This window comes from Mus caroli, unplaced genomic scaffold (assembly GCF_978045245.1).
Source record: "Mus caroli unplaced genomic scaffold, Mus_caroli_1 scaffold_9, whole genome shotgun sequence".
Classification (NCBI taxonomy): domain Eukaryota; kingdom Metazoa; phylum Chordata; class Mammalia; order Rodentia; family Muridae; genus Mus; species Mus caroli.
This window is the reverse complement of record NW_028227264.1, coordinates 76,302,536-76,319,617: the sequence shown is the minus strand read 5'-3', so window position 1 is coordinate 76,319,617 and position 17,082 is coordinate 76,302,536. Positions and strand designations below refer to the sequence as shown.

General features: G+C 48.3%; 1 protein-coding gene across 2 annotated transcripts in view; it reads left to right on the top strand.

Annotated features, from left to right (window-relative positions):
• The first annotated feature begins 7,521 nt into the window (after nt 1–7,521).
• Trpm2 (transient receptor potential cation channel subfamily M member 2) overlaps nt 7,522–17,082 on the top strand; it is a 57,871-nt gene continuing 48,310 nt past the window's right edge. The window contains exons 1-4 of one of the 2 annotated variants that reach the window (XM_029482913.2): nt 7,522–7,669; nt 8,793–8,930; nt 10,987–11,232; nt 12,018–12,106. In XM_029482913.2, the coding sequence (XP_029338773.1) occupies nt 11,071–11,232; nt 12,018–12,106 (251 nt within the window). In that variant the 5' untranslated portion in view covers nt 7,522–7,669; nt 8,793–8,930; nt 10,987–11,070. Of the gene's footprint in view, nt 7,670–8,792; nt 8,931–10,986; nt 11,233–12,016; nt 12,107–17,082 lie in introns of those variants that run through there. The other variant, XM_029482914.2, reaches the window with a different exon arrangement.

The following is a 17,082-nucleotide window of genomic DNA, read 5'->3' as shown; positions in this document are numbered from 1 at the left end:
AAGTGAAATGGTTCAGTAGGAAACGGTACTGGACGCACAAACCTAAAAACCCTAGTTTGCACCCTGGAACCCACAGTGGAAAGAGAGCAAACGCTGAAGATTTAGCCTCTGGCGGGCCATTACCATCAGGAACAATAAGGCTTGAGCTGGAAGATACAGCTCAGCCACCAGTGTGGTGGGAAGAATTTTATAGGCTCAGTTCAGCCACGTTTAAAGAGATCTGTTGGCCGCTCCAATGGAGGCCAGAAGGACATGGATGATGGCAAAGGAGCTAAAACTTTGAGGAGTGTTTGATAGGAGGTGGGCATCTCCTACTCTGCCCATTTGTCCTGAAGAGACCTGTGGTGGAGTTGTAGTATCACATTGTATTACATTGTGTTACATTGTATCACATTGTATCAAGTGTCAAAGTTGAAGGCGGATGGGGAAGTGTGGAGTTGCTACCATGTTCAGCTTGGTGGAACTTCCCTAGTTCTCACCTCTTCTACCTAGACAGGCGTGGCCAAGGTACAGGGGCGGTACCCGAGGAGAGTGGGCCAGGTCAGGTTGTGGGGCGGGCCCTGGCTCTGCGGCTCTTTCAGTCTTAGTATCTGGCCCTTGCCCACTGATATATAAGTCCAGAGAGACTTCCCTGCAAAAGGCTATTTATTCCTGGAGATTTTTGATAGGGGTGGGCCTGAAGAAAGAGGCTCTCCTGCAGAGTCGTGGTACCTTGTAGGTTTGATGGAAGCAGTGGACAGCCATATCCAATAGAAACAGTGAGAGTTAGGGAGCCAGCAAGCTGCTTGGCACAGTTCCAGGGAAGTTGAGTAGATTGCTGCAATCGCTGTCCTGTCTCCAACTGTTGGGTTTTGGTCTCCGCGCGTTGCATTCTTGGGGACTTTCTGCGTTATGATTCATATTATGTCTTTTGCTGAGAAAAATATTATGTCTGAGTCTCTTTGGAAAACTCCTAAAATTAACTCTATCTGGCCACTATTTGGGAGTATTCTTTATGACCTGGAGATCATTAAGCACAGATGAGGCCATTACTCCAGGAATCTTTTTGGGGTATCTGCCCCTGAGCTACCTCAAGCAGCATAATCGGTACAGGGTAAACAGAGACTTTTGACAAACTCTGACTGGCCAGGAGAATAGGTTACAAATTCAAGGTCTCTTTTTTATTATAGGCTTCTAAGCTCTCTGAAAATGTAGTTTAAAGATAGGGGGTCATACAGGGTATACCCTGGAGGAATAGAACTCAATGAGATAGACCAACTAAAAGAAACTTTCCCTACTTTATAGCCTAGATGATGAAACATATAGTCATAGAAGTTAGATATTAATATTTCCTATTCATAAAAAGACCGGTTCAGATATTTCTGTTTGTCTGGGGTGTTTTCAAACTGCAAACACTGCCAGCCTAAAAGCAGGCTCTCCTATAGTAAATGTGTTTGCTTTGGAGAAGACAGTCTTTAGATTCTTTACATTGGAGTTACAGGGAATAAAACCTATTCTGTTTTCTAATTGTAACTGAACTTGTAACCTGGACATGGAATAAAACAAACAAAACACATATTCCGTACAATTAGGGTAATCATTAGCCTGTCTTTGTTCTGTGCAACCTGTATAAATAAATAAAGGAGGACCGGGCTGCTAGTGAGTCAGAGCCACAGAACCGCAGATTAGTTAGCCAGCTGCTAAATACCCCTGGCCATCGCCTGACTCCCTTCCTCCCCTCACCGATTCCTTATCTTCCTTATCTTTTCTGAGGGCTGTCCTGTCAGCAACGACCCTAAGACTATCAGCCCGGGAAGGTCCCACTACCACAGGGAAGACACCCCGCCCTCACTCGCCCTCTGGGCCTCCTCCACAGCAGCAGCCCTGACTTTCAGGGCTTGTGGCTTTTCCTGCCTTAAGAAGTCGTAGGCAGCTGAGCTAGATCAGCGCTCCCTTGAGTTCCTGCAGCAGTATATATAGCATCTACCTGAAAACAACTGCTTCTCTCTGAGTTTCACTGGCATCTCTGGTTTAGAAAGACCGGAGGTGGCTGCGTCGTATAGCCCCTGGAGCTTCTTCAGACTGTATTATATTTGGTGGCTGCAGGAGTGCCTGCTGGTTAATGGAAGGACCAGATGGCTACAGCTGAGATTTTAAACGAAGGAATCCCAAAGAATACATGGTATCAGAATGCACTGCCTGGGTTCAGTTGTGTTCCTAGAACTCCCTTCCCCCACAACTCCAAGCTGGTTTGACCCCAAGAGAAGCAACTAGCAAATGTATATGATCTGGAAGGTAGGAGGAGCAGCAGCCGTGGCCACATGGGAAGGTCACTGTGCTGAGAGATGACCGAATGTCTCCTTCTTAAGCTGCAGCCAACAGTCTATGTAGACTCATGGCCATCCTGCACACGGTCCCAGAAGCACCCTGGCATTCCTAGGTGCAAGCCCGGAGCAGAACCCTTATGTTTTTCCAGCTGTCTGTCTGGTCCTGTATCTACAGTGGTGTGTGGAGGAGGGCACTTGGCTCCCAGTATCCCACAAATGCTCTTGTCCTACTTCAAGAGAACTGCCAAGGGGCTTCCCTAAACTCTGCAATTTCTGCTTTCCACTTCCATTCTCTGTAACAGTTGCATAAAGTTTGGCACCTATTACAAAGGTCTCATTTCAAACGCAGAAGGGTGTCTTTTTCCAACAAAGAACTCTGGCACAGACAGGAAAAGTCACCCCAACTTAGGTAAACCAAAACGAAAACACTGCCTCCCAGGCCTGAGAAACTCGAGTTGTGGCTTCTGACCTGGGCAACCAGGGCTGTCAGGGCATGGCCGCATTCTGTGTTCTACTGACCCAAGACCACTGTGGTTGGCCTCCTACTCGAGGTATGAAGTTGGCAGTTTCACATCTGGCAGGAAGAGGGCTTCACGAAGTTCCTCAAGCCTGCATGTGGGAACTGGCCCTGTTTGAGTCATGTGCTGTCCATGAACTGAGTGTGCACTACCTCAGCTGCAGTCTGTAGTCCTTCAGAGGGGTTATAATGGCGGGACACTAAAGGACCAGGCAGTTGCGAGCCTGGCATTGTTGTGAACAGGGAGGCCCTTCTCTGCTACTGCTTGGTTTCCTTAGAACAAACACTTCATTTTTTTTCTAAAAAAAAGATGTATTTATTTATTTTATGTATGTGAGTACACTGTCACTGTCTTCAGACACACCAGAAGAGGCTGTCAGATCCCCTTACAGATGGCTGTGAGCTACCATGTGGTTGCTGGGAATTGAACTCAGGACCTCTGGAAGAGTAGTCAGTGCTGTTAACCGCTGAGCCATCTCTCCAGCCTGTGCTGACACTTCTTGATGCTGCTGTTCCCTCTCTGTGGGGCTGAGGTTCATTTTCTAGTGTTGTGTGGCTTTTCCTACAGAGACACAAACAAACATCTATAGGGCAATGACAACAGACCAGAGAAACAACTCTCCGTTCAGTTTGATAAACTGATGAGTTTATTGGGGTTCATTATAGGAACATGGGTGACCACTCACCAAAGCTGTATCCATCAAGCTCCCTCCCTGAAGGACTTGTAGGCAGTGGGTGCTCAGAGAGTCTCCTCTTCTCAGCAACTGTAACTGTTTATCTAACCTTGGGGCGGGGGTGGGGGTGGGGCTTGTGAGTCTTGTAACTTTCTGAGCTTCCTGAGCCTTGTGAGTTTCCTTTGCTTTTTTTCAATCTTATGAGCCCTCCATTCTCCCTTAACAAGTAAAAATTTCAGTTCAGAGGAAACAGCTACCCCACACTTGAAGCCTACCTCTTCTTCTGCCCCTGCAGAAGAGGAATGCGGGTGTTGTAAAATGCCATCGCCATCAGATTAACTGTGCCAATTTTCAAGAGGTCATTCGGAGTAGCCTGGCTGACTATTGATGTTCTCTGATAGAATGAGGGGTTAGGGGGAGGGTCATTGGACCCTTGCCGAAGAGTTTAGCCTGTCCCCCCCGACCCCCAGCCATTTGTATCCAACTTTGTCCTTGGTTGCATGTGGTCTTGGGACATGAGAGAGTAAATAAGCAGGGGAGGTTAATGAAAGGGGGCTGCATCTACGAGGCTGTTGAGGGAAACTGTCATCCATACTGCCTGAAGACTTTCCAGTGTAGCTTCTTTGATGCCGCACCCCCAAAGATCCCATCAGTAATGTCACATGCATTTTCTATAAGTAAGCCCAGTAAAATCATTGGTTCTCCAAGGTGAACTTTGGCGACATCTCAGTTTGGTTTGTGGTTAAGACCATATTAGGGAGGGGTGTGTGTGTATTTGACATTGCGTACATCTCCCCTGGGAAAGAATTCTCTACCCAGGCTTGCAGTAGCAGAGCTGGTAGACCCCAGGGCCAGGGGCAGGAAAGGTGGCTGAGACAGAAGCAGCTACAGCAGAGCACAGAGCCAGCCCCTGGTGAGAGCCGTGATGTTTGTGAGGGAATTGACTCCAGGGCAGGTTTTCATTGGCTGCCTGCTGGCCACTTCTTGGTCGCTCACAGCTGGCACTTTGTCTTCTGACCAAGGCAGCTTCGACCCCAGGCCATGCTCCCTTCCAGTCACTGGATGAAGCTTAGATGGGCACCCAAACAGGTCTCAAGGTTACAAAGCTGTGAAGGCCGTAGCCTCTGGCTCTAGATCACACCTAGGTCACAGTGTGGATCATTCTGTCCAGCCCTGTCCCTTCCTCCTCTAGCTGAAGCTGCGCCCCACCCCTCCCCTCGGCCCCACTTTGATATTCCTCCCAAAGATGAAACGCAGAGCCAGGTCCTGGGAAGTTGCCAACAGAGGCCAGAAGAGGGCATCAGATCTCCCAGAACTGGAGTTACAAGTGGTTATGAGCTGCCAAGAGAATCCTGGGAACTGAATTAGGGTCCTCTGAAAGAGCAGCGGGTGCTCTTACAGTCTGAGGCAGCTCTCCAGCGCCATACAGCGGCTCTTTTCTGAATCACAGGCTATCAGCATTCTAAATGGTTACAGAGGCCAGGTACCTCTTACGGTTTTAACCCACTAGAGGAGGTCTTTTGGGCACTTATAGCCGTCCAGCTTGCTGAGGAACACAGTCGCCTGTGCTGGCTCCTGCTCTAGAGTCCTTACTGGGGCTTCACAGGACAGGTTTCCACAGGGGACACTTGGCAGCATTCAGCTGTCTTAGCTGTTCTCTCCTTCAAAGAACGCGCTCAGACCTTGCTGTGGAGGTTTACCTGCCTGGCCTCTCCCAGACCCAATGTGGGGCATCCGTCTCAGAGGGGAGGCACGTACAGTGGATGCTAGTACATGCACTCCCTGGACAGTATGCAGGGTTCTGTGTGTGCAGTTGTGAGTCTTACAACACAGCAAAGAATAATCTCATCCCATTAAAGGTTGAGGGTTTCCATATCCACACATCTTACAAGTTCTTGGTTTTGTTTTTTAATTAATTAATTAATTAATTAATTTTTGAAACAGGGTTTCTCTGTGTAGCCCTGGCTGTCCTGGAACTCACTCTGTAGACCAGGCTGGCCTCGAATTCAGAAATCTGCCTGCCTCTGCCTCCCAAGTGCTGGGATTAAAGGCATGCACCACCACTGCCCAGCTTTTTTTTTTTTTTTTTTTTTAAATCTTGTTAAAGGACAGATATTTTGGGGGAGGGGGGTAGATTCTGTTTCTTTTTTTAATTATGTGTATATATGTGTGCTTATGTTTGGGTTTATGTTGTTGATTTTCATTCAAAATGTCCTGTGACCTTTGGGCCCTGGGGTCAACTCAGCTCTCAGGTTGATGTTATACCCAAGGTAGCATTCAACAGTACTCAGTGAGTGGGCAGTTCTCAGGGTGACACTAGCTACTTTTCTTACAACTTCCTACAGTGTCTTCCCACCCACCACCGAGTTCTCTGGAGCAGTCCTTTTGCTACAATGTTTCTGGAACTCTCCAGCCTGAGCCTCAGCTCCAAATCTGGCCCTCTGTCTGTTTGTGTAAATATTTTTTTTTCTTTTTCTTTTTTCTTTTTTTTTTTTCTAGCACACAGCCATGCTGGTCCACTTAACACACCCCCTAGTCTGCTCTTCCTAATACAAAGTCAGAGTCAGCACCGGGACAGAGCAGTTACTGTGCTCTGTAGAGCCAGTGCGGATGTTCTGCTCCAAGACTTCTCCTTCCCCAGCTTCCTTCACCCAGTTTCTCATTCATGACCCCCCATGCAGAGAGCCATCAGATCACCACGTTTCTTTAGTTTTCTTTTTGCTACCACAGCAGGGACTTTTTATCTTGGGCATAATGTCCTTTAAAAAAAAAAAAAAAAAAAACCAAAAACAAAAAACCCAACCAAACTCCTTGTGCTGAAATTTTCCATCAGAATTGAGGCAACTTTCTGGAGAGATCAACGTGTGCTGCATCTGCGTTTTATGGATGGTGCCCATCATTTTTATGGATGGATATTTCATAAATGCCATTGTAATGTATCTTGGAAGATGCAATGTGGCCTTCCAGTAACCTGTGGTTCTTCTCTAGAAGAGAAAGAGCCACCCGGGGCCACCCAGCACAGACACTTCATGGGTATGCACAGTTCATTGGCCGGTTCACCTTAGATGATGTTCCCTCAGGGGGTCTGGACTACTTGGAACCAGAGGCCAGTCTGCTTATCAGCTGGCCATGCTGCAATTACTGTCTTATGAAATATTAACTGCCCGTGGTGATTTCAGTTAATGAGCTGTCTTAGGGAAGGAACATGCGCAGACGGCATGGCGGGGCGGGGTAACCACTTCCTTACCTGTTAACGATGGGTCTGGGCATGTTCCCTGGGAGTGGCAGCTCAGTCTCTAATCTACCACTCCTGGAGCCTTAGTTGCTAGACAGCAGGGGACAGGGAAGTCATCTGGGTGCCCAAGCCATCTGGATGCCCGTGCAGCATGTAACTTAATAGAGCAGAGTCACTGCACCGGTGACCACATGCATATTTATCTGCCCTGTGACCTGCCTTGCCATTCACTGTTTTGGAGGAGAGACAGCCCCCTCCACCTCCACCTCCACCTATGGCATTATTCCTAACAACATTTCATACAAGTGCTATCCCTGTGCATCTTTTGTTTCTTTGTTTGTTTTTGTTTTGTTTTTCGAGACAGGGTTTCTCTGTATAGCCCTGGCTGTCCTGGAGCTCACTTTGTAGACCAGGCTGGCCTCGAACTCAGAAATTCGCCTGCCTTTGCCTCCTGAGTGCTGGGATTAAAGGTGTGTGCCACCATGCCCGGCGCAAACAGTGCATCTTTACCCTGGCTCCATCCAGACTCGGGTGGCTGGATGGGAAGATGTCAGGCATGGTGAGAATCAGCAGGCTGGTTGCCTAATCTGGGGTGGGGAAGCCACAGGGTGGCTATAGAAGGACCTTCAACAGTACATGCTGAATCAGGGTCTGTAAGGAGGACTAGTCCTGGGGAGGAAATGAGGAAGGAAGCTGCTGGCCAGGCACGACTTCCTGGGCAGATCCCCCACTATTTACATCAGAGGTCATACATACACCAATCCTCTTCACTTTCCTGGCACTGAAGCCAATGGCTCAGGGGTTCTGCTGGGCATTGCAGACTGGTTGGGAACGGAGAGGAAAGAGTGTGATTCAGGGATGAAGGAAGTCTCAGTCGTCTTCCCAGGAGTCAATACAGCCCTCATCACGCTCAGGAACCAGTCACAGCACATTCAGGGTAACTGGGGATGGGGTGGGTAGGGTGGGCATCTTTGAAACCAGCCCTGTTGCAGGCTCAATTTAGGATCAATCCTACTGGTTCTTTCTGTCTCCTCTGTTGTGCGACACACTTGGAGGGACCCTGAGGCTGCCCCAGGCTTTAGGTCCAAAGTCACCCCCTTGGAAATTGTCTTTGGCTTTGGGTGCTCCTGTGAGGAGCACAGCTAGTGTGAGGGTAGCTGTAAGGGATTTTTAGCAGGAGGGTACTGAGGCAGGAATGAGGCGGGTACTTAAGTCCGCTCAGGTCCAACTGGGGCGCCCTGGCTCTTTATCCCAGACTGCCTCCTTTGAGGTTCAGGGCTTGAAGACAAGGCATATACAAATCTTTTCCTACACTTTGTGGAGGATCTGATTCCCGGGTCCGTAAGTGCCTTTCTAGGTGTCCCGAAGAGGCTGACCCGCAAGTGGAGCATCTCAGGAGGCCCAGCACATGCTTGGCTCCACGTTCTTACTTAGTTGCGGCTGCCACGCAATCAGGCTGAGTGACGCAGAGTGCGGGGCGGGCCATTCAGGCTGCGCCTAGCGGTGAGATGCGGGTGAGAGCGGCTGTCCTGCGCAGTTGCGCGTGTGACGCTGGGGTGCGCGGCCTCTGAGCAGGTACCCGGCGCTGGTCAAGGGGCGCTGACCCAGTATCTGGAGAGGAAATGGGGGTTCAGTTGGGGGATGGGAACGCTGGTTGCAGGGGCTCATGTGGGGAGGGGCGCGGGTTGCAGTGTCCTTTGAGTGTGACAGAAGTGTAAAGATTAAGTCTTCAACCTGGGTGCAGGCATGAGCTGGAATGCGACTGCTTTCTGGTGCAGAGAGTTCAGCCTGAGTCTGGGGGAGGGTGTACCCTGGGGTAGAGGCGTAAGTTGGGGGTGTTGAGGGAGTGCAGGGTTTCAGCTGCATCTAGGTACAGGCTCTGGAGCTGGTACAGGGGCACAGACTCAATGTCAGCCAGTGTGGCCTGTGCCCACGCGCTATAGCTCCCAGCTCCCAGCTCCCGCTCTTCTCTGGACCCTCACAGAGGACTGAGGGTATTAGCTTCTGTGCCCTTTCCTATGTTTAGCTGTTTATAAAATCTGAACTGCTTTCCAAACCAGTATGTCCAGGATGCCTGGGAGCAAGCAGAGAGCTACTGGGAAGCCTGAGAGATGCAGAATTTTTCAGTGAGTGAGGTAAAGAAGGTGCCACACGCCCCAGGCCCCAGCCAGGGCTCATGAGCCCTCCCTCCCAATAAAGTAAGTCCCGTGTGTTTGCTGGTATTTTTGTGTGCCGGGGTGGGTGTGGTGGCCAGAAACACACTGGTCCAGGAGTCTTGAGGATAACTAGCTACTTGGAAGATGTGCCCAGAGCCCAGTCGGATTTGGCTATCTTCTATCCATTCCTAAAGGGGCTCTCTCAGCAGGGGCTGGATTCAGTTGCTTGATGCTGTAGGTACCACTCCTCCTCCTCACATCTGAGCCCTTTCCTGTCTCTACCAGTGTGTGTGTGTGTGGATAGAGCTCAGGTCTGGAGGCTCATCCTACACGGGGGCCTTGCTCTGTTCTAGCCTGCTGTCTTCTACAGGTAGATCTGATGACCCAGATGAATACATTTATAGATGTCATGTTGTACCCAGGGTGTAGGCTCTGCCAAGTCCTCTCTCTCTGTCTGTCCATTCATTCTTTGCCCTTTGGAGTACTCTGGACACACACACACACACACACACACACACACACACACACACACACACGTAGGTGTCAGTGACTGGGGAAGCCCACTGAGGGCATTGCCAGTCTACCTGTCTCTATCTATGGCCTTTTACTCTTTTTGGACAGAGGATGGGGGGAGAAAGAAGCTGAGCCAAGGTCACAGTGTAGCCTAAGAGCAGTGGTGGCTTCAGGTGGGAGAGCATCTCAGGGTGGTTTGCAGTTGGCTTTCGAGGACATCTGCAGAGACTCAGTGATTGTGCTGAGACAGGAGCTGTCTGAATGTGAATCTGGATTCAAATACCTCGGAGTCCTTAGGACAGGCAAAGCCTTCAGACAGGCATACTGTGTACTCACGCCTGGCATCTGGAGGGCAGGCTATCTCAGGAGCTGCCTTTAATATAGGTCTCTCCACACTGGCTGCTGTATTAGCTTCCTTTCTTTTGTTGTCAAGTGGGCGTCTCTGCTTCTCTGTAGATGGGAGGCTACTGAGTGTACAAGACTAAGTCTCTGAAAAGTTGCACAGGGACAAGCAATGTCCTGGACTCTTGTAGCTTTGCAAGGGGCTGGTCTAGTATTTAGTCTCACAGCCCTGGGTTTAGGCCTGGGGAAAGAACAGCAGATAGAGGGGCCAGCATCTCTCTGAAGCCAAAATCTGTTGCCACAGTTCAGCCCCAAGAGCCCTGGAGAGATCAGGGAGGAGGGCTGATCAGCGAGTGGGCAGAGGAACAGCTTTGGGAACTGGTGTCAGAGAAGTGGTGTTCATCGCAGGGAGGGACTGAGGTATGCGGTTGGGTTTTGCCCCCTGGCAACCCCTCCTGTTTGCCTGTTGGAGCAATGGGGTGAGGGGCTACTGTCATCAGAGGACAGTGTTAGGGGGTATGTCTCAGTTCCAGGGAAGCCCTGTGGAAATGAATACCTTTGGTTTCCTTGGAATTTTGTTTGTTTGTTTGTGGTTTTCTTTTTTTCTTTCTTCCTCTCTTCCTTCCTTCCTTCCTTCCTTCCTTCCTTCCTTCCTTCCTTCCTTCCTTCCTTTCTTTCTTTCTTTCTTTCTTTCTTTCTTTCTTTCTTTCTTTCTTTCTTTCTTTCTTTCTTTTTTAAGACAGGGTTTCTCTGTATAGCCCTGGCTGTCCTGGAACTCACTCTGTAGACCAGGTTGGCCTCGAACTCAGAAATCCACCTGCCTCTGCCTCCCAAGGGCTGGGATTAAAGGTGTGCACCACCACTGCCCAGCATGGTCAACTGATTTCTGTAATCACGAGATGCAGAACTGCAGCCCATGTGGTGGCTACAGGAACTGGTCTCCCTTCACTGGTCTGGGTTCTTATTCAGGGAGCTGGTGAGTTGTGGGGTTTCAGAGATAGCTGGGATTGTGCCCATTAGGAATGGGCTCTTATGGTCCTCATATGCTTGTGAGCTTGTAGACTGTCCAAGGGCTCTGCCAAGGGACAAAGCTTTGGAAGCTCAGAGAGATGTCCAGACAAAGGGGAAATAGATGAAAACTCCAGAAGGGAAACGGGTGGGTGTGTCTGCTCAGAACCGCATCCTCACCTTCCTATTTCAGATATATTTCAGGACCTCTCTCTTGGGGTGTTTTTATTTTCAGAACCCCCAGTCTCACAAATGAGAAGCGATTTCCCTGAAGGCATCTAGAGGTCTCTGTCCTTGGGTGAATCTGGAGCCGTGGAGGATGGAGTCCTTGGACCGGAGAAGAGCTGGCTCTGAGCAGGAGGAGGGCTTTGGGGTGCAGTCCAGGAGGCCCACTGACCTGGGCATGGTCCCCAATCTCCGACGAAGCAATAGCAGCCTTTGCAAGAGCAGGAGGTTTCTGTGTTCCTTCAGCAGTGAGAAGGTAGGTTTTTGGTGGCTTGCCTGCTACATTCTGGGCCACAGAGGCAGCTTAATGGTCATCGTTGGTTAGGTGGTCCATTCATGCTGCCCCAGCCAGGGCCAGAAAAGGAGCATCCGGTGAGTGCAGCTTCTAGCCTCAGAACAACTCAGACAGGCAGGTCAGCTACAGAAGCAAAGTGACTTAGGTTTAAGATAGGTAAACATTTTATTATTGTATTGTTAGGGTTAGGTAATCTAAAGCCACATTGATGGGGGGTTGGGATGCCCCAGATGGGCTGCATTCCTGCATCATGAATGATTAAGCACAGGATGGGCTGCCCAGTGCAGATGGCCTATCCTGAGATAAGATATCTTCCATTCACGGTGGCTATCTTCAGGCTGTTCCTTGGGTGGGGAATTTCTTGTCTTGTTCCTGGATGTTGGGGTCTGCTGCTAGAGCAGATGGCTTATGGCCTAGTTTCTGAGTGGGGACAAAATGGGAGTGATCACATTGAAAGTACATTTGAGTGTGTGGCCAGAAAGGCAAGAGGGCGTCTTCAAAGCCAGGTACCAGATTTTCACCTCAGATGCTCCTTAGCACCCCCAAGGAAACACACTGGGCATGAAAAGAAAAGGATCGCACAGGTTCATCCTTGTCTCCTGGGCACACACCCCAGTGTGGGCCCCACACGGAGCCTTTAAGCTTTGAGGTAGCTTTGGGTACCTCAATGGCAGCTGGCCAGAGAGATGTCTAAGGGAGGCCTGGGGTGTATGGGTTCACGTCAACATATTCTTTTTAACTCCCAGCAAGAAAACCTTAGCTCATGGATTCCTGAGAATATCAAGAAGAAGGAGTGTGTGTATTTCGTGGAAAGTTCCAAACTCTCGGATGCAGGGTAAGTGGCATGGCTCTGATTAAGATTTCTGTTCCATCTCTCCTGGTGCAGTGGGACTGCTTGAGGAGACCTGCTCATCTCACCTTAGCCAGGGCCAGGAAAAGAGCACCCGGTGTCCATGCCAGGCTGAGAATCCCCAAGTCTACACACCTCATTTCAGGAGACACTTGGGGAGCACGTCCAGACCAGACCATCTCTTTCATGCCTGGGACATGTGATGTGCCTTGCAGATAGGTCAGCCTAAGGCAGAGGGCCAGATGACCTGTCCAGAGCCTTACTGTGGCGAAGTAGCAGCAGTGTTCAGATCAAGCCTGGTGCGTCAGGCCTCCATTACCTGTCTTTAGAGCTTCTTGATTTCCAAAGAATCAGGGAACCAGGAATAAAGAGACCTTGGGGAAGTCCCCAGGCCAATGTCCTTAAAAGCCACATTCTGCTGCTGCAAGGTCTCTGGGCAGTCCTTTCTCCATTCACTTAACTCACAGTGAAAATATGGTCTCTAAGACCAGACTAGAGGCATTAATGGTCACTCTAAGCAGTTGGTTATTTCAGTTCCCTGGATGGGACTGCCATTTGGGCAATCAGAGGCACTATGAAGTCCCATCCCTGTTCCTAGGGATGCAATGCCCTTAGACACTGCTTTCCAACATGGAGGTTCCTGAGACAGAACTGGAGACTCTGAAGCATTGGGTATCTCCCAAGAGCTCTCCTTTCCTCTCAGTATGTTGTTCCTCTCATGCCTTAACAGGCCAAGACTGTCTGATTCTTTAATTTCTGAGTTATCCATCACAGCACAGCTTCCGCTTCTGGGCCAGGATGGAGAACTCCATGGAGGTATGAAGCTCATTTTACCAAAGATGAGAAAGGGCACAGCCTGGCATTACCTGGTAGGATCCTTGGCACCATTCAACCAAGGTACAACACCCACCAATCTCAGGGGTATGTCCCTGCAAGCCGTGCCAGCAGTGGTGACATCTTTGATCCCAGTAGTTGGGAGGCAGAGGGAGGTGGATTTCTGAGTTCGAGGCCAGCCTGGTCTACAGAGCAAGTTCCAGGACAGCCAAGGCTACACAGAGAAACCCTGTCTTAAAAGAAAACAAAAAGATTCTTGGAAGCCAAAAGTTCCCAGAGTCTCTTCTAGGGTTCTGTATGTTTTTTTTTTTTTTTAACAGTAGGGGCAGAGAATTCAACCCCCTCATGATAATGATGGATAAATTGAGACAAGAACTTCCAAAGCCAGCAGTGGCAGGGATATGAGATATGAGGTTGCCTCTCCGGGATCAGCCATCTTCTTGTGTTTGTCTGGGTTCCAGACTCTATCTGGCTTTTGCCTCAGCTGTACCCTGTGTTTTGTAAGGCTCAGTATATTGTGCTTGTCTCTTCTCTTTTTTTGTACTGGGCTTTGATTGCATATATTCAATTTTTAATTTGAAAATAATTACAGATTTAAAGGAAAGATACGCCAGGCTCAAAGGTGTATGCCACCACTGCTGGCTTGGCTTGCAAGGGATCTTAAGGAACACTGGCTGGCATTAGAGGAAGGCAGGGACATAGCCCTGGGTGTTGAGTCTTGGCCTAATGGTGGCAAGCTGACTCCTTTCCCTCTTGTCTTTGGTAAAATGAGCTTTCACATCCTCTTGATGTTCTCTGTCCTGGTCCAGAACAGGAAGCTCTGCTCTGTATAACTGTGGTACTGTATCCAGTGAGAGTTCAGTCTCGGTCAGAGTGCACTCGGCTTGTGTCCTTTCACCACCCACATAGCAATGTGCAAGCACTCACACAGGAGGCACACAGCTCCTATCCCACAGAGATGGCTTTGTACTTCCCCTTTGTGGTCTGGTCTCACACACACACACACACACACACACACACACACACACACATACCTCTACCCTTTCTCACCCTCTAGCAACTAGTAATCCAATTGTCACATAAAACGTCTATAAATATGTCACTTGGAGTACGCCATACGAACTGAGTCATTTGCCTTTGGGTCTGCGTCACACACAGTGGGGGCCTGTGCCCTTTGACAGGTAGCCCTTGAGATCCATTGACTCTTTTTACTGTTAAGCAATTCTCTAATTGTATATATTTGACGTGATGCTTTGTAAATAATGACTAGGTCCTTGTTTTTGTTTCCTTTGCTTTTTAAAAATTAATTAATTATTATTTTTTAAGCCTAACTAAGACGCCTGGCATGGGATCTTGAAATCTTTTTTTTTTTTTTTTAAAGATTTATTTATTTAATGTAAGTACACTGTTGCTGTCTTCAGACACACCAGAAGAGGGCATCTCATCCCATTACAGATGGTTGTGAGCCACCATGTGGTTGCTGGGAATTGAACTCAGGACCTCTGGAAGAGCAGTCAGTGTTCTAGTGTTCTTCTTAACCGCTGAGCCATCTCTCCAGTTCTTACTTTGATTTTGAATCCCATCTGTCAGTGTCTTCGTCCTCTCTCTCTCTCTCTCTCTCTCTCTCTCTCTCTCTCTCTCTCTCTCTCTCTCTCCATCTTCCCCTCTCTCCCTCCCTCCTCCCCCACTCTTTTCATACTCACAGATTTTCCTGCCTCTGCCTTCCCAGTGCTGGGACTAAAGGCATACACCTGGTGTGGTCTCTACTTTTTAATGGGTATATTTAGATCATTTACCTTTAATATAATTGTTGCTGCATTGGGGCTTAAGTCTGCCACTTTGTTTCTGTTTTTGGTTTTCTTTCTGTTTCAGCTCAGCTTCTTTGTGGCTGCTGTGGTTATTAAAGTTACATAACCAAGTGTGTCAGCATTCAGGAGTGCTGACAGGCTGAGAGTTGCAGTAGAGTGTAGAAATACCTCCTTCCACCACTCCTTACAATTGTTGAGAATACCGTGATTGATCCAGTTCAACCATCAGACACAATTTTGAAAATTCAAGAGAAATGAATTGTACTGACTCATATTACTTTATCTACAGCTTCCTCCTCCTGGTAGTCACAGTGTCTTTGTGCTTTCACTTTTGATTAGACATTAAAAAACAAAAAACAAAACCCAAAACAAACAAACAAACAAACAAAACCTCAGGGTCTCATGTAGCTCAGGTTGGCCTTGAACTCCCTGTATAGATGAGGGTAACCTTGAATTTAAGATCCCTCTGCCTCTAGATCTTGGATACTTGGGTCACAGGGGGGCACCATCATGCCTGGTTCATGCAGTGCTGGAGACTGAACCCAGGCCTTTGACCATGCTAGGAAGCACAAGTGAGCTATATCCCCACCCCCCTCACCCACTTTAGCTGTTCTTTGGAGTTGTTCATCTGTTGATAAATCCCCTTAATGGTAGTTCAGCTAAAAGCATTCCTTGACTTCTTCACTCTTGAAGGATAGTTTTGCTGGCAATAAAATTCTGGGTTGTAGTTTTTTTTTTTTTTAATCTTTCCACACTGAATTTCCGTATGGTTTCTATGACTTCAGATACGAAGTATGTTGTTTTTAAGCTGAGTGTGGTGGCTCACACCTTTAATTCCAGCACTTGGGAGGCAGAGGCAGGTGGATTTCTATTGGACTGCAGAGATGGCTTAGCAGTTTCAAGCACCAGCTGTTTGGGCTGGAGAGATGGCTCAGCGGGTGAGAGCACTGGCTGCTCATCCAGAGGTCCTGAGTTCAATTCCCAGCAACCACATGGTGGCTCACAACTATCTGTAATAAGATCCGGTTCCCTCTTCTGTCTGATGCTCTCTTCTGTCATGTAGGCATACATGTAAATAGAATGCTCATATACATAAATAAACAAATTAAAAAAAAACTCCAGGGCCGGGCGTGGTGGCGCACGCCTTTAATCCCAGCACTTGGGAGGCAGAGGCAGGCGGATTTCTGAGTTCGAGGCCAGCCTGGTCTACAGAGTGAGTTCCAGGACAGCCAGGACTACACAGAGAAACCCTGTCTCGAAAAACCAAAAAAAAAAAAAAAAAAAAAAAAAAAAAAAAAAAAAAAAACTCCAAAAAACAAAGTACCAAGGTTCAACTCCTAGGACCCACATGATGGCTCATCTCTGTTTCTGGCTCCAGTTTCAGGAACTCAGATATCTTCTTCTGGCCTACCTGGGTACCAGGCACACATGCATGCAGAGGAGAGAAATCAGCAGGTGTCAGTTCTGTCTCTCTGATGTCAAGCTTTTTTTCTTCTTTGGTTTTGGAAGTTTGACTATGTCATTTTTAAGCATGTGACCCTCTGGGCGTATGTAGTTTGTTGCTCATTTAGACTCTTGAATCTGTAGGTTGTTTGTTTATTTATTTATTAAGCAGATTATGAGAGCCCATGTAAGAAGGCTGTGAACGTACTCTGAACTATGGAAGGGGCAGCATGCAGGATGTTCTTCCCGCACGGTGGCCTTCTAGAGAGAATGGCATAAACCGTAAGGGACGAGCTTGAACATAAGGGCGTGGAAGGGAAGGCCCTTGGTGTGTCCACAGTATCTCTGAGAAAAAGGCAAAGGCCTGAGAGGAATATTCTTGGTTTTCCCACATGACCAAAGATGATAAGACAGAACACCAGGTGTACTCCCTCTCTGTACTTAATCATCACTTAAGCTAACTGTAAACATCACTTCCTCTTTTATTTGCTTTAATAGTGATGACAAGAAATGCTTTGCTCGCCCCACCTTTGAGCTCAAACCCATTGAGTTCCCTGGTTACTCCAAGCAGATCTTTGGCATTTCCTTTGATCCATGGAGACTTAGCCTGGCTGGCTGAGGATGGCTTAACAGGAAGTTTAGGGTATTCTTTCTTTACATGGCTATATAGGCTTGTCTTTTCCCTCTGGGACTCTGATGACCCTGCAGGTCTCAGTGGCTCTGTGTCTATGCGTTTCTATTCTGGTTTATTTTCTCTCTCTTAGTTATTACCCTTGGCAGAGCTGAGAGTTCCAGTTGCTGTTCCCCATGTCTTTCTGGAAGCTTCGGTTTGTACCCAGGGTGGTGGAAGCATTTTTAACCTGGATGCTTTAAAGT